Source organism: Mugil cephalus, chromosome 22 (genome assembly GCF_022458985.1).
Source record: "Mugil cephalus isolate CIBA_MC_2020 chromosome 22, CIBA_Mcephalus_1.1, whole genome shotgun sequence".
Taxonomy (NCBI): domain Eukaryota; kingdom Metazoa; phylum Chordata; class Actinopteri; order Mugiliformes; family Mugilidae; genus Mugil; species Mugil cephalus.
In genome coordinates this window covers 3,926,370-3,946,593 of record NC_061791.1, presented here as the reverse complement: position 1 = coordinate 3,946,593, position 20,224 = coordinate 3,926,370, and the positions used below count along the sequence as shown (strand labels likewise).

General features: G+C 41.6%; 1 protein-coding gene across 2 annotated transcripts; it reads left to right on the top strand.

The window, feature by feature from the left end:
• The first annotated feature begins 4,368 nt into the window (after positions 1-4,368).
• Positions 4,369-19,064, top strand: igf1 (insulin-like growth factor 1). Of its 2 annotated transcripts, none has more exons than XM_047575809.1 (5): positions 4,369-4,697; positions 6,090-6,249; positions 17,303-17,559; positions 17,883-17,918; positions 18,860-19,064. In XM_047575809.1, the coding sequence occupies exons 1-5, from the start codon at positions 4,650-4,652 to the stop codon at positions 18,917-18,919; spliced, it is 561 nt and encodes a 186-aa protein (XP_047431765.1). In that variant the 5' UTR covers positions 4,369-4,649; the 3' UTR covers positions 18,920-19,064. The 2 variants fall into 2 exon arrangements, with proteins under 2 accessions (XP_047431765.1, XP_047431766.1); XM_047575810.1 differs by lacking the exon at positions 4,369-4,697 and adding an exon at positions 5,687-5,701.
• The last annotated feature ends 1,160 nt before the right edge of the window (positions 19,065-20,224 follow it).

The following is a 20,224-nucleotide window of genomic DNA, read 5'->3' as shown; positions in this document are numbered from 1 at the left end:
GCCGTTAGCACTGCAAGAAGTGTCTGTCTGTTCCGTGCTTTTTGTCCTGCTTAGTGTTAAAAGGCTTTTGGAGAGAGCAGATCACTGCACAAAAAAAAAAAAAAAAAAAATGAATCCAATCAAAAGCAGCAATCTAAGGCGCCTTTCTCATGTCTGCATGCTAAAGTTGGTTAGCTTAGCATTCCATAAAAAACTGAAAAATGTCCAAAGGCGATAATAAAGCCTGCCTACCCTGTCCCCAAAGCTTATGAACATGTTTGATTTCATTCATTTTGTCTTTCATTTAATTTCATTTTCATTTCTTTCGTTTATTTTGGTCATTAGTTTCAGTTTCCATGATTTAATACACAGCATAACATCCTAACCTTTGACCTTTGCCTTATCATATATGACTATCCTAGGTTAATCAATCCAATTGAATATCTACAGAAATATATACAAATGTTAAACTATTCAAATAAAACCAAACAAACAAAATCGATCACTAAAATGTTCAAGTTAAGTCACTTCGATCTCTCTTATAATCTTCAATCATCTTACATTTCAGGGCTTCAAAGCTCCACCAGACGCTAGTTTTGTATGAATAATTGAAAAGAACCCATGTTTTGGCCTCATTTGGCTCATTTCGTTGTTTTTTTTCCCCCTCACAGATTTCATCACTTGTGCCGACGTCAGCTGAACAAAAAGACGCTAAAAGTGTGACCGGATATTTGATGTTAACGATGAATGAATGAAAAACGGCACCTAGTAAGTTCTCCGTGTCTATCAGATGAGAAAATAGGCCCTTGTTTCTTGTACAGTATTTTGACGACTTTTACAAACTTTTGAAGAAATACTGCCACCTTGAGGCCAGAAATATTTATTTCAGCTCGACAAACTTGCGTTATCAGTCACTTATTAACACATTTAGTGGACATGTGATTAGTTTGAGATCATGTTTTATGTTCCCTTTTAGCTTTATTTTGGTTTCCACCAACTGCGGCAGTCGTTGTAACAACTTTACGACAAAACGGTGCCATCAAGTGGCCAAAAAATGTTATTGCAGCTCTAAATCCTCTATCGCGGTTATCATCGATGTTTTAGAAGTCACAGACCCCCCACCTGATGGAGAGATGAAGTAGAGACCCCCTACCTACTATATGTGTTCTATATTATTATTATTATTATTATTATTATAATGTTGCATTCAGTATTAAGCTATTCAATTGATGCACTGGTTCCGATATTCATGGGACATCAGCTGTGGACTGAATGGGCTCTCTTTAAATTTGTGGGTCTGTTGAAGACCTATGATCTTTTGGACAACAGATGTGTCCGTCACCAAGAAATCTTCTTTTGTGGAGCTGTAACTCTTTCAAACGAGGGAGGATTAGAAACGTATAAATCCAGATTGAGTTCCTTTAAAAAATTAAGCACCAGTATTCATTTTGAAACGTTTCCTCAAAGAAAAGTTTCACCCCCGAGATGAATTCCTGATCAAAGTGCACAGACGGACACTTTTTACAGCTGACAGTGTCTCCTTCCTACAGCAGAAGGGAGCGAAAACAAGCCTTCCCTGGTCAATGAGTTCACTGGGGGAGGCGATGGTGGTGAGGGGGTTCAAAAGTCTTGCAACCAAAGAGAAAAGAGAAGGAGTGAGTGAGACAGAGGGAGAGAAACCTGGCACCGAGGCAGTTTAGAGAACTGGGCATTAGAGACGGCGAGCAAGGAAAGGTCAGCCTCCCTCCCTCCCTCCCTCCCTCGCCTTCTTCCCACTACTGCATCAGCAGATGTAGAGCACAAGCCCATCATCGATACTGCCAGACCACAGCAACAGTGATAACAGGAAAGTCTGTGATGAAGCATTTACACGCTAGATTGTGTGGGTTTTCTCTGTCAGCAGGCAGTGAAAGATGAGATAATTTCCCATCTAAGATCAGCGAGAGGCTTATGGGCATCAGTGACCGACCACGTCCCTGATCTGACGCTAACAAGGTCATCCGCTGGTCTGAAAGCAGCTTTGTCCTTCTGACCAGAGGATCATTATCATATTCCACGTCGTATCAGCAGCTCCTGGCAGTGACGCAATCCGCCAGGGGAGGCAAACGGAGACGGCTGCTCGGTGCACTTCTCGTCTGCAGGCCGCCGCTTGCAGAGGACGATAAGTCAGGTCACGGATTGTAGAAATGTGATCACGTTAACCGGTTAAACATTTGCTACAAATGCTATAAAATGCTCGTCGTGAGTTAGCTAGAGTATCAGCTGACGTAGTGACATTGCAAAAAATCTCCAGTATAAAAATCTTCTTAATATGTTGTGTTTTTGCAGCTTTTATCAGTGCACTTGTTAAAGCCAAAAAAAAAAAAAAGAAAGTCGGATTATTTTGTATGCAGACGATGTTATATTTAGGTTTTATATCCGTAGCTGCGGAATTAGGCTAATGCTAATTAAACAAGGACTGCTGCTTCAAATTAAAAGCGGTAAGCTCGTAAAACAGAAGAGTGGCTTTTATTGGGAAGCAGCCACAGTGAAACTAAGTAATGGAAGAGGACGGAGCAATCACAGTGAGCTGTTAGATGAAGAGCTGCAGCCTGAGTTACTCCAACTCCTCAATTAGGTAGAAAGTAATCAGATCATTAAGGTCTTTAGTTCTGTTTTGTCAATGCTGCCACCAACGTCATTGCGACTTCCTGTTTTATTGTTGATCAACTCTTTAATTGGGCTAAAATGAAGATTTTTGTCGTTTTGCTCTTTGGTTTCCTGCAGTTTTGCCAAATGCCTCTGTATGACCTCTTATCTGTGCATCTCCTTTCTTAGATCATTTTATTTGTTTCTTTTTTCAAAATAATATATAAAAGCAAACATTTGAAAAAATGTTAACCAGATTAGTGACGCAAAAACTAACAAGAAACCTTTAACATTGTAACCACGTTTTTTGTAGTAGTAGACAATAAAATGCTTAATTTCTCATTTTCTAACCATTGCTATTCATTCAAATCTGACCATGTGTGAACACATTATCTACACAAATATTGCGACCCCTCGTCTTTACCTTGCGACCCATTTTAGGGGCCGGGGCCCTCATGTTTGACACCACTAAAATCTTTTAACTTTTCATGCGAGTTCTTTCTGTGCGGTTCAGTGCTGCCCGTGTCACATGGGGACATTTGTGCGTTTTGACCCACTTTATGCCCCCAACGACCTCAACTGTTGCGTGTCTTCATCCAGCCTCAGTCCACTGTGGACGCGACCCCCGCTTGGGACACGCTCTCAAGCGCTGGGATGCGTTGCTGGTGTCCTGTTTTATGATTGGGTCGCGGCACCGTTCTCATGTTCAGTGACTGGATCGGTGTTGATATCCCATCTCTGCTGAACACATCTCCCTTTAAGCCCTCGCCTCGTGTGAAGCTCCTGTCTGTCATTGCTGCCCCCCACCACCACCACCATCGCCACCACCCCTCCCCTCCCCTCTTTCTGTAACATTGTGACAGTGGGTGGCCCTGCATAATGGGTACCATCACTGCACCAGCAAAGCAGCATAGCAAATGTCTGTGAAGACTCTCGCATTTTCCAAAAGAAAAGCTGAAAACTTTGAGTTGAGCACCTGTAGAGTTTCTTGAAACGAGCACAAATACACATGTTTTATTTTTCTGATCTTTTCCACGTCAGTCCTTCAGCTGCACACCAACATACAAGGATTGACAGAAAATCAGCAAGAGGAGAGAGAAAACCAGAGCACTGGATGTGGAAAATGACAAGAAACGTCAGTGACAGTGTGCAGAAATGCAGCAAAGCCTGCACAGTGGCACGCACTTTAGAGAGAACAGGACTTCAGATGTGGTTTTCTGGTGACTTCAGACTCATAGTTGCTCTGTGTTGCAAGAAACGTCACATTTATTTGCATGCATTTGGCTTTTATACATATATATATTATTATTATTATTTTTCAGCTTTTTATGTGGTGCCTAAGTGGAAAAGTAAAGATTTATTTTAGCGTTAACCAGATCAGACTTTGGATGGACTTGCCGAATTACGCGGTGCCAAATTACGCACAACAACCCAGAGTCTATAATAACCTCCAGCTTGTCTTTAACTTCTCCTTCAGCAGCTCTGAAATAGTGCATTATGTGAGTGTGAGCTGCTGCTGCTCCTGCTCCTGCTGCTGCTGCTGCTGGTGCTGGTGGGGCAACACGCTTTTTTCTATCTTGATCTGAACTACTAACCAAGTCTTAGAGAGATCAAAATTCAATCCCGTTCTGAGAAAAAAAGAGAGAGGGAGAGAGCGAGAGAGAGGGAGAGGGAGAGAGAGAGAGGGGGAGAGAGAGCGAGAGAGAGAGAGAGAGAGAGAGAGAGAGAGAGAGAGAAATGACGTTATTTGAAAATGTGCCCAAAATCCTTAATGAATAACTTAGGACGAGTAGGAGGCAAATGCTGCCCCAGCTGTTTCCTGTTGAAAATGTCTGTGTAATGTAGATAAATGTGAGGGATTTTCTCTCTAAATCCGTCTCCTGTTCGCTAAATCTCACTTCTCCAAAACGAGCCTGCGCAATGGAACAAAGTCGGAATATTGAGATGTGACATTGCCCGCATCTCATCCTCTTTCTCCCCGTTTTTAATGACTTCAAACAAGTTCATTTTCGCCGGGTTTTGTCTTGCGGAGACCCGTGGGGATGTCTAGCGCTCTCTCCTTTCAGTGGCATTTATGTGATGTCTTCAAGGTAACTTACCTGATTTCCTTTGACACTATAGATTATCACCTCTTCACTTGCTCACTATTTGCACAGAGCATCCTTACCTAGTTTAATCCGAACCAGTATGAATGGATTTCTATTGCGTGTTTGTATTTTAAGGTATTTTGCATGCATGATAAATTTAGATTTATTAAGATTTATTTTAAAAAATAATTTTGATTCAGTTATTGAGAAACTGTCTTGCATGTTTCTGTGTGCTTATTTCCAGCAGATAATCACAATTTTTCCACCTTTTGCTTTAATTGATTTTTTTTTCCTTTTTTCTTTTTTTTCTTTTTTTCTTTTTTTTCCTTTTGGGAATCTTTGACTCGTGCATGAGTTCCACTGCACGGATGGATGAGGGGGTTCATCCTCAGCGCCTCTGTGCGCCCTGCGCTCTTTTACACCAGAAACGGCTCCAGTGCAGCTGTGCAACTTTCAGAGTAATTACTGCTGAGTCTGCAATTATTACGAGCTAAATATCTAAGCTGATGCTGCGGGGCTGAGAGACAGGGGAGCTTAACATGAAATACTTATGTGCGGTCGCGGGGTTGTGAGATGGATAATGTCCTGTGTTTATTCTCTTTATTATGTACACTTGGCCCCAGCCAGCTTCCTCCGCTGGCTTTGGCGGGAGAGCCTTTTTCCATTTCACATCTTGGATCGGAAAGATCCCGCGGCGGTTTTGCATCTTTTATTCTCCTTTCTGTATTCCGAAGCACTTTTGCGCGTAATGACGCGCTGGGATTTGGCACAGGGATGAACTGAGTCGAGCTCGCTGTTGTTGATAGACGTGATGTACGCGTTTCATTTATCAGGTTAATATTATTGTTAAGAAGTTTAGATGAGATAGTCTGTAACACCCAGTGGCGGAGCGGAGGGTTGATAAGGGGAGGAGGGGAGGTGTGTGTGTGTGGGGGGGGGGAGAGTGTGTTTTCAATTTGGACGCGCTCCGCTCTGTTGCGCACAGGCGCTCCGGAGCATCAGTGCAGGTCAGCCTCCTCTCTTTGACTCTGGCACCGAGTGGAAGTTTTAATACGTTTTCCTCCTCGTGACAACATCTGCAAATTTACCATCCATTCCTTTCACTTTTTCTGTTTCTTTTCTTTTTTCTTTTCTTTTTTTTTTTTAGCTGAAAGGACATCTTGCACGTTTTTGAGCCCTTCGCTTGTTTCAGTGTGTGTTTGAAAATGTGTCAAAGTGCTTGAGTGAGAGCAGCTGCCAGAGCAGAGCGAACTAAAATGTGACTTTTGTTTCTTGAATGCTTAGATGAAACTCTACCTCTGATGATGCTCGGTATATTGCAATAAAAAAAAAACGCTCTCAATTTCTCTTTCTCTCTCCCTCTCTCTCTATCTCTCTCTCTCTCTCTGTGCGCAGAGTGCGATGTGCTGTATCTCCTGTAGCCACACCCTCTCACTACTGCTGTGCGTCCTCACCCTGACTCCGACGGCAACAGGGGCGGGTCCCGAGACCCTGTGCGGGGCGGAGCTGGTCGACACGCTGCAGTTTGTCTGTGGAGACAGAGGCTTTTATTTCAGTAAGTGCACCTTTTTATTTATTCATAAAGGTTGGCTGTATATGTCCCAGAGCTCTCCACCTCCTGCGAGCTCATAAATAAAAAAGCAGCCGGTTTGACATCTCGTCTTGACTTCCCCTGCATTAATGTTTCCTCCTCCTTCATTCATTCCTCTCCCACTCTGTTATCTTTAAGTTCGCATTCATCCCCTGCACATTTGTTTTAATGCTCTGCTCTCGCCGTTGGTCCCGAGCCCAGATTTTCAACAGGACGACCCAGATGAAATGTAGAATAATGATAAGTAACTATTGTTGGTGGCAATCGCAGATTTGCACGTGGGGAGAGGGCCTTAAGTGGAATTTGGCTGACTATCTCTGAGAAAAAAGGAGGGGTAGAAACTAAATGTTGCAGTGAAGTTTTTTCTTTTTTCCACCAGAGAAGGGGAAAGCTACCCAAAGAAAACCCTCGACCAAGAATCCAAGATTTAAATCTCCAATTTTTCCATTAAGCCCAGAACAGCACAGGATATATGGAGCTACCAAGGTTAGGTGCAACGTTCCATCGGCAGCCAGCGTTTCTCAGGACATGTATCCTGATCTTTCTGTCAGAGACGAGTTAGCAGTATAGCTGGCCCCAGACTGACGCAGAGCTGAAGTTTCTAAGCTCATCATTCACATTTCCTGGGCTGGCCTCCCTCAATTAAACCAATTTGTATTAAATCTCCTCAATGAGCATTGTATCTCCACCGAAAGCCAGTTTTTCATCTCTCTAATAATTGATTGTCCCTCTAAGTCCTGCTAAGCTAAGACGTAACTATCCATTATAAACGGTTTGGTTCGGTCCCAGAGTTTGAAAAAGATTTTCCACATGTGGTAGACGTTGTCAGCTGCCAGTTTCAAACAGAAATGAAGAAGAAGACGAAGGCGATATAGGATTTCTGTGAGAGACCAGCAGCATCTATACTGTATTTGCTCTCTTTGCAGTAGTTTTATTGGTTGTAATAAGAGAGTAGTGGCTCCTGGGTGGACATGCAAATCACCAATAAACAGATTTTACTGGTAGGATGATAACAAATATCACGCTGTTAGCTCTGTGATGCTAACGTGCTTTTGTCTAGCAGGTATCATCGCGCCATTCACCAACCTAGCTTAGCGTGTTAGCATGCTAACGTTCACTAATTAGCACCAATTTAAGGGATCAGCAGAGTCATCCAAATTTATCTAATCCAATATTTGTCAAGATGTTTCATATGGAGCCATCACCAAAGACCTTGGGATTCATCCTCTGGAGATCAAGAACATCTGTTTAGTCTTTAATCGTGATTTATGCATTAATTATTTCCATTTAATTTGGAAGCTGATGCTGCTAAAAAAAAAAAAAAAAAAATGGAATTCAGACACCGATTAATCTATTGGCGACGACATGCTTTTATACAAGACTTGATCTTGTCCGTGTCAAATTTGGCTTTTAACCTCCGATGCTAGCATTTAAAAAAAATATTTTAACTCTACAATATCTGCGCATGACAGCGCAGAGTGTGGTTAAAGTTCTGGGAAGAGTTCGTGCCGCAAGAACCCACGGTTATTGTTCAGGGAAGATGATGGATCCACCACTGAACAGAGACGATGGACGTCAGCTACGTGGGGCACGATGTTCTGACTTGGCCGATGTTGGGCCGGACCAAACGACCTCTCCGGTGCGTTTCCTGCACACTTCCATCTTGTCCGTGCACAGCTCAGTGTTGCTAAGAGTTGGGTTCATTCTGGATGGTTCTATGGTTTTGCAGTAGTAGTCAAGACGGTAGAGATGCAGAACCATCCAAAGGTGTTTGAACTCAACCAGATTTCTTTTCAGACACCTCCATCATCAGCTGTCTGGCTGTGGTGTCACAGTGCACCTTGCTGCTGCTGCTGCTGCTGCTGCTCCATGCAGCTTTTCCATGACCGGTCAACATTATTCTCTGCATCAGGGCCTCCGTAGCGGCATTTGCCAGAAAGTTGTTGGAGAGCCACCAAGCTACTGCAAAGCTGCGAGTCTTGTTCGTCCAGATGCTGCTGGCAACACCTGCGCGCTGTGAAGTGGTCATGACAGCCTCTTCATTTGCCAATTTTCTGCCAGTTACCACTCTTTTGGTCTTTGGATTCCTCCTGCTGCAGGACTTCTCTTGTGTAAAAGACCATTTGGGCTGGAAAATCGCGAACTACACAATCAGATTTTAAGTAAACAGCTGCTTGGATTTGGACTTTGTTACCTTTTTTTTTTTTTTTTTTCCCTCTCCGGTAGAGCTTCTTGTAACTTTTCATATCTCGGTTTGGCGTTACATAAAATGGTCTCAAAAAGTGTCTCCAGCTGTAGCATCAAGGTGCTGAAATTTTTAGGATTTTGACAAGTCATGAGTGGTGTCCAGAGATTGGATAATGTGAGAACGTGACAAAGTGTTGGCTACTGATAGCAGAGTTTTACTACAGTTTTATAAATGTTTTTCCAAAGACTGACTTGTAGTATTGTCCGTATCCATCTCATGAGAAGGTGTTGAATGGAGGCCAATGTAACTCATGAATCCTCATGCAGGAGGAACAGACCTTTTTGTGGTAGGGGGAATGTATTTGTCTTTCCCGCATTAACTTACACCGAGCTGTCACTGAGCGACACAGCGTCCATCTATCAATGCTACATTTTCCCGTTGAAAAAGAGGTGTATTTCACGAACACTTCATCCCTTTTCTGAAAAGATGATGAGGTTTGAGCAGCAGGGTGCTGTGCCTCGGAAAATATGCCGCTCACTGTCTTCCTCGGTTTCTCTCGCTCTCTCATATTCTCGCCGTCATGCCTTTTCCTTCTCTTTCGGTTCCGTAAAGTATCTGGAGAATCCATTTGGATTTCTGTTGTCTAGAAGGCGACGCAAAAGGCTTGGCCGGGAGGAGGCTTGCTCCTTTCCCTGAACTCTTCCCCTCCAGTCTGGCCGTGTTGAACTTGGCAGCCCTTTGATTGATAATGTGTCCAGAGACTGTTGCAACGACAGGGGCTTTTTATTTTTTTATTTATTTTTTTTTCTGTGTGTGTGTGCTTGCGTTGCTTTTGCCAATCCACCTTGAGTATGTCACCAGTAAAGTAGCACACTTGCTTTTTTCTAGACTGCACATTTGCAGATTTTCTACCCTGACAGAAATGCTAAACACCAGTTGGTGGAAATTCTTCTTCTTCTTTTTTTTTTTTTTCTGTCTTTCTCAAAGGTAATGAAACAAACTGCGGTCTATGAAACACGGAGAGAAAAAAAAAAGAAAAAGAAAAGAAAAAGCCACAACCGTAGTCAGTTTTTCCAATTATTAGCCTGACCTAGAAATCCTCAGTTGTCTTTGTAATGCTTTAGCAGGCAGGACTGTGGGGTGATTTCACTGGGATGTTCATTCCATGAATCAGATCTGTTATGGGATTTTTTTTGGCTAAAGTGTGCGTACTAAGTAGCTCCGTGTCCTAAGTCACTCCTAGTTCACGCTGAAATATTCAGTTATCCCCGAGTGAGCGTATCTAATCTTACTGTGCATGTCTTTAAAATGAATTATGCACAGCCTTTCATGAAATATGACAAGATGAAATAACCCCTTAGTTTTGGCTGAAAGTTTATTGTTGGTACACCCAGTTCTAATAAAATAAAATAAAAAGCTGCCAAATATGAAGCATGGTAATTTTTTAGGTGTTATGCTGGCTTGCAGTACTTGGCTCGTCACTTGGAGGTGGTGGAAAGGAGAGGGAAGGAAATTGCTCTCTGCAGCCAGTGATGATACTGCCTAGTCGCTGTTTGTCCCTTTCAATTTCACTCAGAGCTGGGGGAGAAAGAGGCGGGAAGTGTAAACAGGACGTCACAGGCGTGCGCGCCCACGTGCGCGCGCTCAAACACACGCAGAGCCGGGGCCTTGGCCCTCAGCAGCAGGGGATTATGTGGATTACAGGATGATCAGGACACCCTTCCCCTCCCCTCTCCAGTTTTATACTGGACCCGAAACACTCAGCGGAAGGCACTGAGGCCTGAAGAAAGACCTCCTGTGTCTTCTCCATCACTGCGAAAAAGGTGTCGTTTTCCCATTAAGACCTGAGCTTTTTTAAAAAAAAAAATCTCCGACCTCCTTGTGAATTACCGCTCAGAGGAACAAAGAGGCGTCTCATGAAAAGGACACACAGGCGTCCTCCAGACTTAGATCTGTGCATTAGGTGAAGCCGAGAACCGAGGGATTTGAGGACACTCGAGTGGGGGGGGGGGGACTAAACAGCACTTTACCTTTGAAACTCTTCACCAGTTTAATCCAGTCACATAATGTTGGACCTCGACAAAGAAAAACAGCGATCTATTTCGTAACATTAGCGCAGAGGTCGATCAGATTCATAGCTTGATGTCCTTTCTGGTATTCTCTCTTCTCGAACCTCGCAGGTGAGACTCAGAGACTTCCTCTCATTTTGCATTCTGGGTGTAACCCAAGAGTCCCGTACACCCTTGATCACTTGGACTCATTGAACCCAACAAAAATAGATACGGTAACACGAGACAGCCAGTCGAAACCTCCCCGTTATACCCAGATATCCTCCATCCCCAAAGAAAATTGGAGGAATATTCTGACAATCTGATCATTTCACCCATTCTTTGAATACCAGCCTCAGTAATAAGACGGTAGTGGCCACTGGATAGACGAGCAAATTGCCATTAAAAGCCCAAAATTGCACATTCAATACAAGTCAGGCTAATATGCTTGTGTCTAGCACATAAGTCTTCAACAGGAGGTCTGCGGACTGCAGAGGGGGCGGGCGCAAAATCTTTGGTTGATTAGACATTTTTTATGTAGTTTTTTAAATGTCCGCCCACAAATTCAAATTTCTTAAAATACACATTAACATAAATCCAACATATTTTAGTAAAGGGATAAGGGATAGCTTAATACTGAATGCTAATAATAAGGTATATTAATAAATACCGCTTTAATATAGAACACATATAGTCGGTAGGGTAAGTTTGGGGTGTCCTTAGCCTGAAAAACGAACGATGAAGACCCCTGATCTAGCAGGTATCATGGTCCTATTCGCCAACTTAGCATGTTAACGTGCAAACATTTGGTAACTAGCTAGAAACCCCAAGTACCAATTCATGAGATCGGCAAAGTCATTGCAGTTTGGTCAGTCCAATGTTTGTCAGGACATTTTAGATCCCATCACCAAAGACAATGATATTGATCCAATGGGGACCAAGAATATTTGTAGTGTCTGTATAAACTTTTGTGGCAATGTATTAAGCAATTACTTCGGTTTACTTTCAAGTTACTATAATTTACTCAGTCTAGTATTTGACATTTAAGACAGAACCACATGGTTGCGCTACAAAGATCCCAACACCAAAGACACTGGGATTGGTCCTCTGGGGACCAAGAATGTCTTAAATGGCAATTTGTCCAGTGATTATTTCCATTTACTGTGGAAGCTAGTGCTGCTAAATAATGGTTGATAAGACTTGCCAAAGGAACTTGAGCATTATCCTTGTACTTATCGCCAGTAAAATATGGATATAGTGACAGTGGCCACCCAATCTTCAATCTTCACTTGAATAGTTTCTCATAGTTCAAGAGTTTCCCAAAGATGTTTTAACGCTGCTGCCAAGACAATGTGCTCTCGCTAAATCCCATTTTATCTCTGCATGTTCCCAACTCTTAAAGCTAGCGGCGGTGCTTTTGGATGAGGTTCCAGTGTCACAGCGCAGAACACTTTGCACATGCTGTAAACCCTTTGTGGTACCGGTGATAAAGAGGTAGTTTCCAGTACTTTAAGCGGCTCTCGTAGTCCCTGCCCAGCTGTAAACTGCCTGACACTTTGCAGGAAGAGCAGCACATCGGCTCCAAGAATCCACTGGTTTTTATTGAGCATGACCAGGCTGTAAAACTCAGATGGTTTCTGTGCCACTCTGGAATGGGGGAATCCAGCCATCTCTCTCCAGTGCGGCTCCTTAGAGGAATGAACACTATGCGTGCTGAGCCTGTTAAACAGCAAACAGAAGATGTTTCATGGAACCATGCAGTGATTTCACAGGAAAAAAATATATAAAATCTAAAAGGTTGAAGACAGTCGATGCTATTGCATAGTTTTGTTATGTCCCATGTAAATCATTTAAAGAAATATTCCACCACAAAGGAATTTGTTAGATGGTTTACGAGGAAATTATGAGACTAAAACTCAAACCAGCAGACTTCTGTACATTCTATAACCAAAGGTATGCATCTTCAAACATGTTCCCCACATGTGCTCAAGAAAATATGATGGTGAGCTTGTTTATTTATAGTTCTTGGCCGCACAACAGAAAAAAAAAGAAACAAAAAAAAAACTTTCTACTGCTGCTTAACGAGGTTAGGTCCCGAGCTTCCGCATCGTTTTAAAACTTAAATCCTCGTAGACACAGAGTAGAAAAAAATGTACATCACATTCACCCATGTTAACATACGGAGATCATGAATTGGTCTTTATGGTATCAAATTCTTGGGTGGGTCAGTAGAAGGCAGCAGCTGTAAATTGAATTCCCAACTTAAAACTCTCAACTTAAATCAGGGGTCTTCAATGTTTTTCAGGTCAGGGACCCCCAAACCCACAGAGAGATTAAGTAGGGACCACCTACCTACTACTATGTGTGTTCTATATTTAACTCGGGCTAGTGCTATTTATAAATATACATTATTATTATCATTTTGAAGGGTGGGGAAAATATCGATATGGCAATATATCGCAAGATTTATTCTTCTGATACTATATCAATTTTGAATGTCTTGAGTCAAGAGTCATGTTTTGAGCCGATTTTTTTGTATAAGTGCAATAAATTGGAAGTGGATCATTTGGATTAATATTGTTTTCTCAATTTGTACAATGAATTCTCACTGATGTCATCTGCTGTACATATATACAACGTGTATTTTAGGCTACATTTAAAATTTCTCATCGAACAATGTAGAATATGGCAATGGCATGATATCGCAATAATGTATCGTATCGTGACTCAAGTATCGTGATATATATCGTATTGTGAAGTTCTTGCCAATACCCACCCCTAATCATTTTGTATTTAATATTATGCTATTCAAATAATACTTAGAAATATACCTGACTCAGATTTTGCCACAACACAATATGGCATTATCTGTCAAGATGTTGATTTAATCAACTACATGCACTTCCACTTCCACTATAACTTTACATTTCAATGCGATTGGATAGAGATGGAGGATGTAAATCAATCAATCAATTAATGGTTTTAGCCATTTTTAAAGAAAACTTCTTCTCGTCTGAGCTTCACAAATATTAAGATTTGTCACTTTTCGTATATAATAATAAGCTAAAATTGTATTTCTGGCACACGTTCACCTGGTATCCGAATTCTTGTCCATTAATCTATGCATTCAGTGTCTGGTTTATCCATTAAATTATTATTATTATAATATTATATTATATTATCACCTCTTTACACTAGAAACAGGCTTAACTTGGAGATGAACGAAGAGGCTGACATCATCTGCAAAGAAACGAGCTCTGAATGAGTTATTCATATGTGAATGTGATATACTTCGCTGAAAAAAATGCTGATACAGGCCTTTTTAATCGCCTTGAAGCGCTCCTCTGTCATCATGTGTGATCCCTTGCATCTCGATTTCAAACCACATAAATCCACGAGGCGGGAACTACAACCATTAAAAAAAAAAAAAAAAAGGCTGTTTACTCTCCTTTGTTTAACAACAGACGCATAAAACGACTCTTTGTTTATGAGGGATTACAGCATTTATCCATGGCACTGAAGCATTTAAAACCAAAGCTTTTAGACCTGATTATTACTACATGCGTGTGCCCCCACCCCAACCTGCTCGAGCTGATTATCCTACATGTTAGAGCTGGCGCCAGCTGATTTGCCTCCACCTTCCAGCTGTTTGTGCAGCGGGGTGGCAAACTATTTTCAGAATAATAGCGGATGTTAATTTGTAGGACTTTATTGCGAGGGACTGGGGAAAACACGGCAGGCAACGAGGCTCGGCCCCTCTTTGGGCTCTCAGGAGCTGTTATATAATCACCAGAGAGGGCCGAGCGTCATATTTTGTTCCCTCTCTCTTTCCCCAAAATGTCACGACATCAGGTGTTGATTCAACCAACAACCATCGCGCTGTCTATTTGAGCAAGTGAATTTCCTAGAAGAACACATATACCCTGCCAATGCCAATAAACACTGTCAATAAATTAAAATGCAGATGTCAAAATCTGTACTCTCACCATCTCACACATATATTTTGGAAGTTTGGGTTCTAGGTGAATCCAGTTCCTCTGTTTCCTAAATAATGCAGGTGCATGGAGTATTTTTAGCATCATTCTACCTGACGTGCAACATAAAAGCCCCCCCCCCCCCGTTGTCTCCTTCATCCCATTCACACCTCCCATTAGCTTTGCACTCTGCTTTGTGTCTGGGGGTCTGAGGAGAAAGATGCTTCTGTTTCTGAATGAAAGCTGCTCTCTGTCCAAAACAACGTTGTCAGGACAAGGCAGACAGAGAGCAGAAGTTAATGCACTTTGTCAGCACTGGCAGGCCTCTGAGCCAAGAGCTATTAACTCTGAGAAGGAAAGGCATTTCCTCCTTGTAAATGCCATATTAAATTATTATTATTTCATTTGGTAACAGGGAAAAGCCCATCAGGGCTATATTGTTCAAGGTGAGCAGGGAATTGTAATTGGAGAGTTTGGGTTTTTCTAAAAGCCACCAGGTTGATTTTTCGGGGGGGTAAGGGAGTTAAGAGGAAGTGAGTACTGGCGTCACTGGAACTTTATACGGTTAAAAAAAAAAAAAAAAAAAACTTTAAATAGTCTTTTAATTTTGACCACCACAACAAAATGTCCACGGCACCTTTGCTTTCTCTGACGCATCACGCCTCCGTCTTCGACATGAATGAGCCGTCAGGGAGCCAAATTAAAACATGAATGAACAGTGGGGCATAGCCAACGGGGGCGCAGCCTCAAAGCCTGCCTGGATGTTTCTGCAGGTGGATCGAGCCCAGAGGACTTGTGGCTTGGCCTCGCTGGTTGGGCCTCAGTGTGAGAGACACATGGGCCAAAATGGCTGAGTGGGATATTCCTAATGTTGGGGTGACTGTGACCCACCCCCCTCACCTTATTTTATTATTATTATTTATTTTTTATTTTTTTTACACTGAAGCTGCTGCCAAAATGCAGTCTGCAGTATGCAACGTGATACACTGTAAATTTTACACCGGAGAAATCAATGTCATTAAGTCTGCACATATATTAGAAAAACCCGACTCATGACCTGGCCATTATCATTTCTTTAGTACGAGACTGTCTTCCGTGTGTTCAGCCAAGAAATAAAAAGCACCTGAGGAGGAAATCTGATTTTTTTTTAACATATAAATTATTTGCTAAATCTGCAAAGTCTGTATGCAGCTTACAATGTTGAGTGCAAATCTTTTATTTCAGACAGAGCTTCGTTTTTTACCAGGCAGCCATTGATTTTGTTGGCTGACTCAGCAGATTGTATCAGCTGTAGCCAGCTAGCTAATTAAGCTAATGGTACATTCGTGAGCTGGACCCGAGCTATTTGTGATATAACAAGATTGTTCCTATTTTTCTACTTAGCTTACATTAATATCTGTTATAACAAGTCGGGCTTGGTTGCTGCATGTCACGTTACTCATATCCAGTAAAGATCCCCAGTCAGTGTGTCTGGACTTTTTGTTTCCACTTGGTTGCATAACATAGTGATTTCTTTCATCAGTCTTTCAAGCATAATAAATAAACCATGTTCCAGGACGTTATGTTCTGCACACAATGAATGCGCAGTTGTTTTCTGGTTCAATTTAAAAAGCTCTTTCCTGCTCTCATTGAGACACGTCTAATCTAACTGTGACAACATTTAGCTAGTGTAGGTCTATGCTAATTGGTAAAACAAGCTAACCATTTTTAGCTAATGTGTTCTGGGAGAGACCCCGAATGTTCTGGTTTCAGTCTACCAGTGAAAAAGCAGCTCGCTACAAGTCTGTTTCAATGGAAACCGCCGATATGAAACTACAAACTGATACCTGGCCCTTGTTGCTGCTCCGCGTCCAACAAATCAAAGTTGTACTGAATAACGCTGTCATACTGTGGCTAGCCACTTTTGAGCGTTTTCGTAACTTTGTTATTCGTAGCATAGGTCTCGTCTACCGTTATTGACTTTCCTGAATCGATTTGCTTCAGATATTTCAGTTTCTAAACAATTTTACTCGACCCCAAGACCAATTCCAAAGATTTGCAGTATTCCTACCATATTTTAGATGTTTCATGTCTTACATATGACTTGGCTTTTGTCCAGCTCTTATTGGTCGTCATACTTTTTGAATCCATTCAGCTTTCAGTTGCGTTTTGTATTTCGTAGTACACTCTAACTAATGCTAATAAGGTAGCACGATTAACTAGCTGCCATAAGATTAGCATAATAGATGTGCAAGTCCTGAAACTTAACCAACAGTACAGTCTTAGAAGTAACGTTTAGTCAAAGAAGTACATTAAGTTTTAGGTTTGTGTCAACTTCTTCTGCTTCATTTAAGCCTAATGTCGTCATAACCAGATATTAGTTGGTATAAAAACATCATAGTGGAAGTTTCAGCTGATTCATTCTACAGGACAAAAGTGCAAAAATGTGCAAAACCTCTTCAAATTTTACAGTTGAAACTTGTTAAGTTATGCTTATGAACTTTGCAAGTTTAATAAGACACGCAAACGTGGTAACAAGCTATAACTTCGCTCATTAGCAAGTACTTGTTTGAGGACATTGGGAAGTCATTTTTGAAATTCTGTCTTTGCACAGCCATTTCTTATTTTATATTTTGTCACTTCCTCTATGACAGCAAAACACGCCACATAGGTCTCCAGAAACACTTTAAAAGAGTCACTACAACACTTGTTAGCCAAGGAGCAGTAAGGCTACGAACAACCCATGATGTATTTTATTGTCTGGACTTCCTTATAGGTTGTCGTGGGGCTGTAGCTATATCTAAATCTTCTTCCTCCCCCTTTTACAGGTAAACCAACGGGCTATGGCCCCAATGCACGGCGGTCGCGTGGCATTGTGGACGAGTGCTGCTTCCAAAGCTGTGAGCTGCGGCGCCTGGAAATGTACTGCGCGCCCGCCAAGACCAACAAGTCAGTTCGCTCCGTGCGTTCACAGCGCCACACAGACATGCCGAGGACGCCCAAGGTTAGTACCGCGGGGCACAAAGTGGACAAGGGCGCGGAGCGTAGGACGGCGCAGCAGCCAGACAAGACAAAAAACAAGAAGGTGAGCGTGATTTTGCAGCTAATTTCTCATAAGCCTCGCTTAGCATAAAGAATTGAGCGTCCTATGTGATTACTGTTACTTTGAGCAGCCAAATAAAGCTACATGCAATTTTATTTAAAATGTGTTTTTCCATTCTTTATGCTAAGCTGCTAAGCTAAGCTAACTTATTGACAGAACAAAGACATTAGTGTTATCAACCTTCTTGTCTCATTAAGCACTTTCCAAACTCATCAAACTGTAATTTTTAAGAGGTTTAATTTTATCATTGTATAGCGAGATAAATTAATCCATCCAACTCAAGAAGTTTCCTTTTTCTCCCACAGAGACCTATATCTGGACATAGTCATTCATCCTTCAAGGTAAGCGTGCAAACAAGTCTGACTTCATTTTTATGCTTTTTAAACTTTTATCAAACACACATTCGTTCTCATGACATAAGAATTTCAAAGGCAGGTCAGGCTGTATCCTGAAATGGGACAGAGTTATATAAATAGTCCTGAGATTTCCAAATAAAGAAACTGCGATGTTGTAATGCAGACTCATGCTCGAGAACTTGCCGGACAGTGTGATCCTTTTAAGATTCAACCATGCGCTTTTTTTTTTTTTTTTACCCTTTTTTGCTCAAAAAAGAAAACCATTAGCAAGAGAAGGAACTAAGTGTTTTTTGTGGTAGACCCAGTGGCACTCCCACTCCCCAGGCTCCACTCTGCTACTGTACACTGTGTCCTGAAATTCTATTTTTTTTTTTCACCATGACATACGGATGAAGATGAACCACACATATCATGAAGTGTTAAAACTGTGTCTAAGATCCATGGTGTATTTGATCAGAATTACGAAGCCAAGAAGCCTCTAAGCTTATGGTCCATGTATGTTTTGTTCATTAGGTTTTCCGTTCAGAAAAAGATATTAAAACAAAATGAGTGTTTATTTGATTTTTATTTTAATATTCAAAAATTTTAATTCAAATTCATAGCATAGCAGATTAGAGGCTGGATAAACAAAACTTTAAAAACCAGCCGATTTACATTCTCATTTTCTAAATTATGACCAATCCAATCATTTTAAAAATCCCTGGAGCAGACCTGATTACTACATTAAAGATAGGACGATTTGTGACTTGGTTTTCGAGGGAAAACTCAGCTGTTCACGCGTATACGTTAAAATTGAACCCAAGGAACATTTCACCACGAGACATTCAGTGACTTTGCCCAGCTTCTCTTACACGTTATTCTAGGCAGCACTTTATCTGTGTTTCTGCTGTGCATTCAGCTACGTGTTTCTCTGTTTTTTTTTGCAGGAAGTGCATCAGAAAAACTCAAGTCGAGGCAGCACAGGGGGCAGAAATTACAGAATGTAGGGACGGAGAAAATGGACAAATGCCCAGCGACTTGGGAAGAGAGAAGGGAGTGGCCTTACCTGGTACCCCTGTGGAATGGTTCACTGTAAAACAAAACAAAGAGGATGGCCCGAAAAAAGCTCTTCGAAATGATTGAGCAAAGTGCTGTTTAAGGCTTAGATGAGGGATCTTGTGATTATTTTATACACTGCACCATTCCATATCGGGAAGGATATTCTTTGTTAATGCAATGCAACAGACTAGTTTAGCTGCTGAGACACGAACAAGAGCTTATTATACCTCCATGTGTGAGCTGCAGCATCCTCTGGCTCCAGGAAAGGTGGAAACGTATCTTGGCTAATCGGCCGATATGCGAGAGAGAGAGAGTGGCTGGTTGCGATTGAGAATGAGTGGTCCATCCTGTCCCCTGAACTTCTGCAGAGGTAAAAATCCCTTTACTTGCGAGAGAGTGGATTCGTTCACTCCTTTCGAGTAAGGTGGGATACTTTGTCACCGGTCACATTTAACAGTTAGTACCCCCAGTTCAAAGATGATATTTTACCTTCAGAGTTTGTTTTCATGCACCATGCATTACTGTGGATATTTTTAATATGTTAAAAGACAAGGACCAAGTGGTTCATCATCAGACTTTAAACATTGTTGTGGTTATTTTACCTTGAGCCCAAGTCAACCCTACTAAGTGGAGTCACTAGAAAGTCTGAGACCAATCCAGATCCACCCCTTAAGCCCCAGGAAGTCTTGAGAACCTGAGGAGTGAGTCTACAATCCAAACACTATTATATCATTGGAGGAGAGAAAAGTGGAAAGTAGAGTAGAGACTAGATTTGGCTTTCAAAAAAAACAAACAAAAAAAAAAACAGAAAAACATGTTAACCAGATGCCACATTGAACTCTTTGGTGCACGATGCTCGTTTGGTTGTCAGAAATGGGTCATAACAGTGGCTCCAAAGTCCATTTGGCATACGTGAGTGGAAATATCGACAATCAGGCAAAATGTTTGTCGTCTGCATCCTTTTCACATGTCACCACCCTGGCCAAATCTGATTTTTGTCAACAGTCTAGTTACCCAGCGATCAACATTTCAGTCTGTGGGGCGGCCTGTTTTCAAGGTCGAGCGCCAGTCATGAAAGTTTAGTGGCAGCAAATCAGTGCTTTTCTCGAGAAAATAAATAAATAAATAAAACGTTATTGCTCTCACGAATAACTAAGATAACGTTCTCAAATCTGCTAAAAACCAAAGTTTAAATGAGACGACAATGAGGCTGTAACAATAGCCACTTTAATGGGAAAGTTTAATGATTGATT

Excerpts from the sequence above, each read along its gene's own strand:
- igf1 (XM_047575809.1), top strand. The coding sequence starts at position 4,650 with ATGTCTAGCGCTCTCTCCTTTCAGTGGCATTTATGTGATGTCTTCAAG. Across the intron at positions 6,250-17,302 it reads AGACAGAGGCTTTTATTTCA|GTAAACCAACGGGCTATGGC; the intron begins GTAAGTGCACCT and ends CCCCTTTTACAG. Across the intron at positions 17,560-17,882 it reads ACAAGACAAAAAACAAGAAG|AGACCTATATCTGGACATAG; the intron begins GTGAGCGTGATT and ends TTTCTCCCACAG.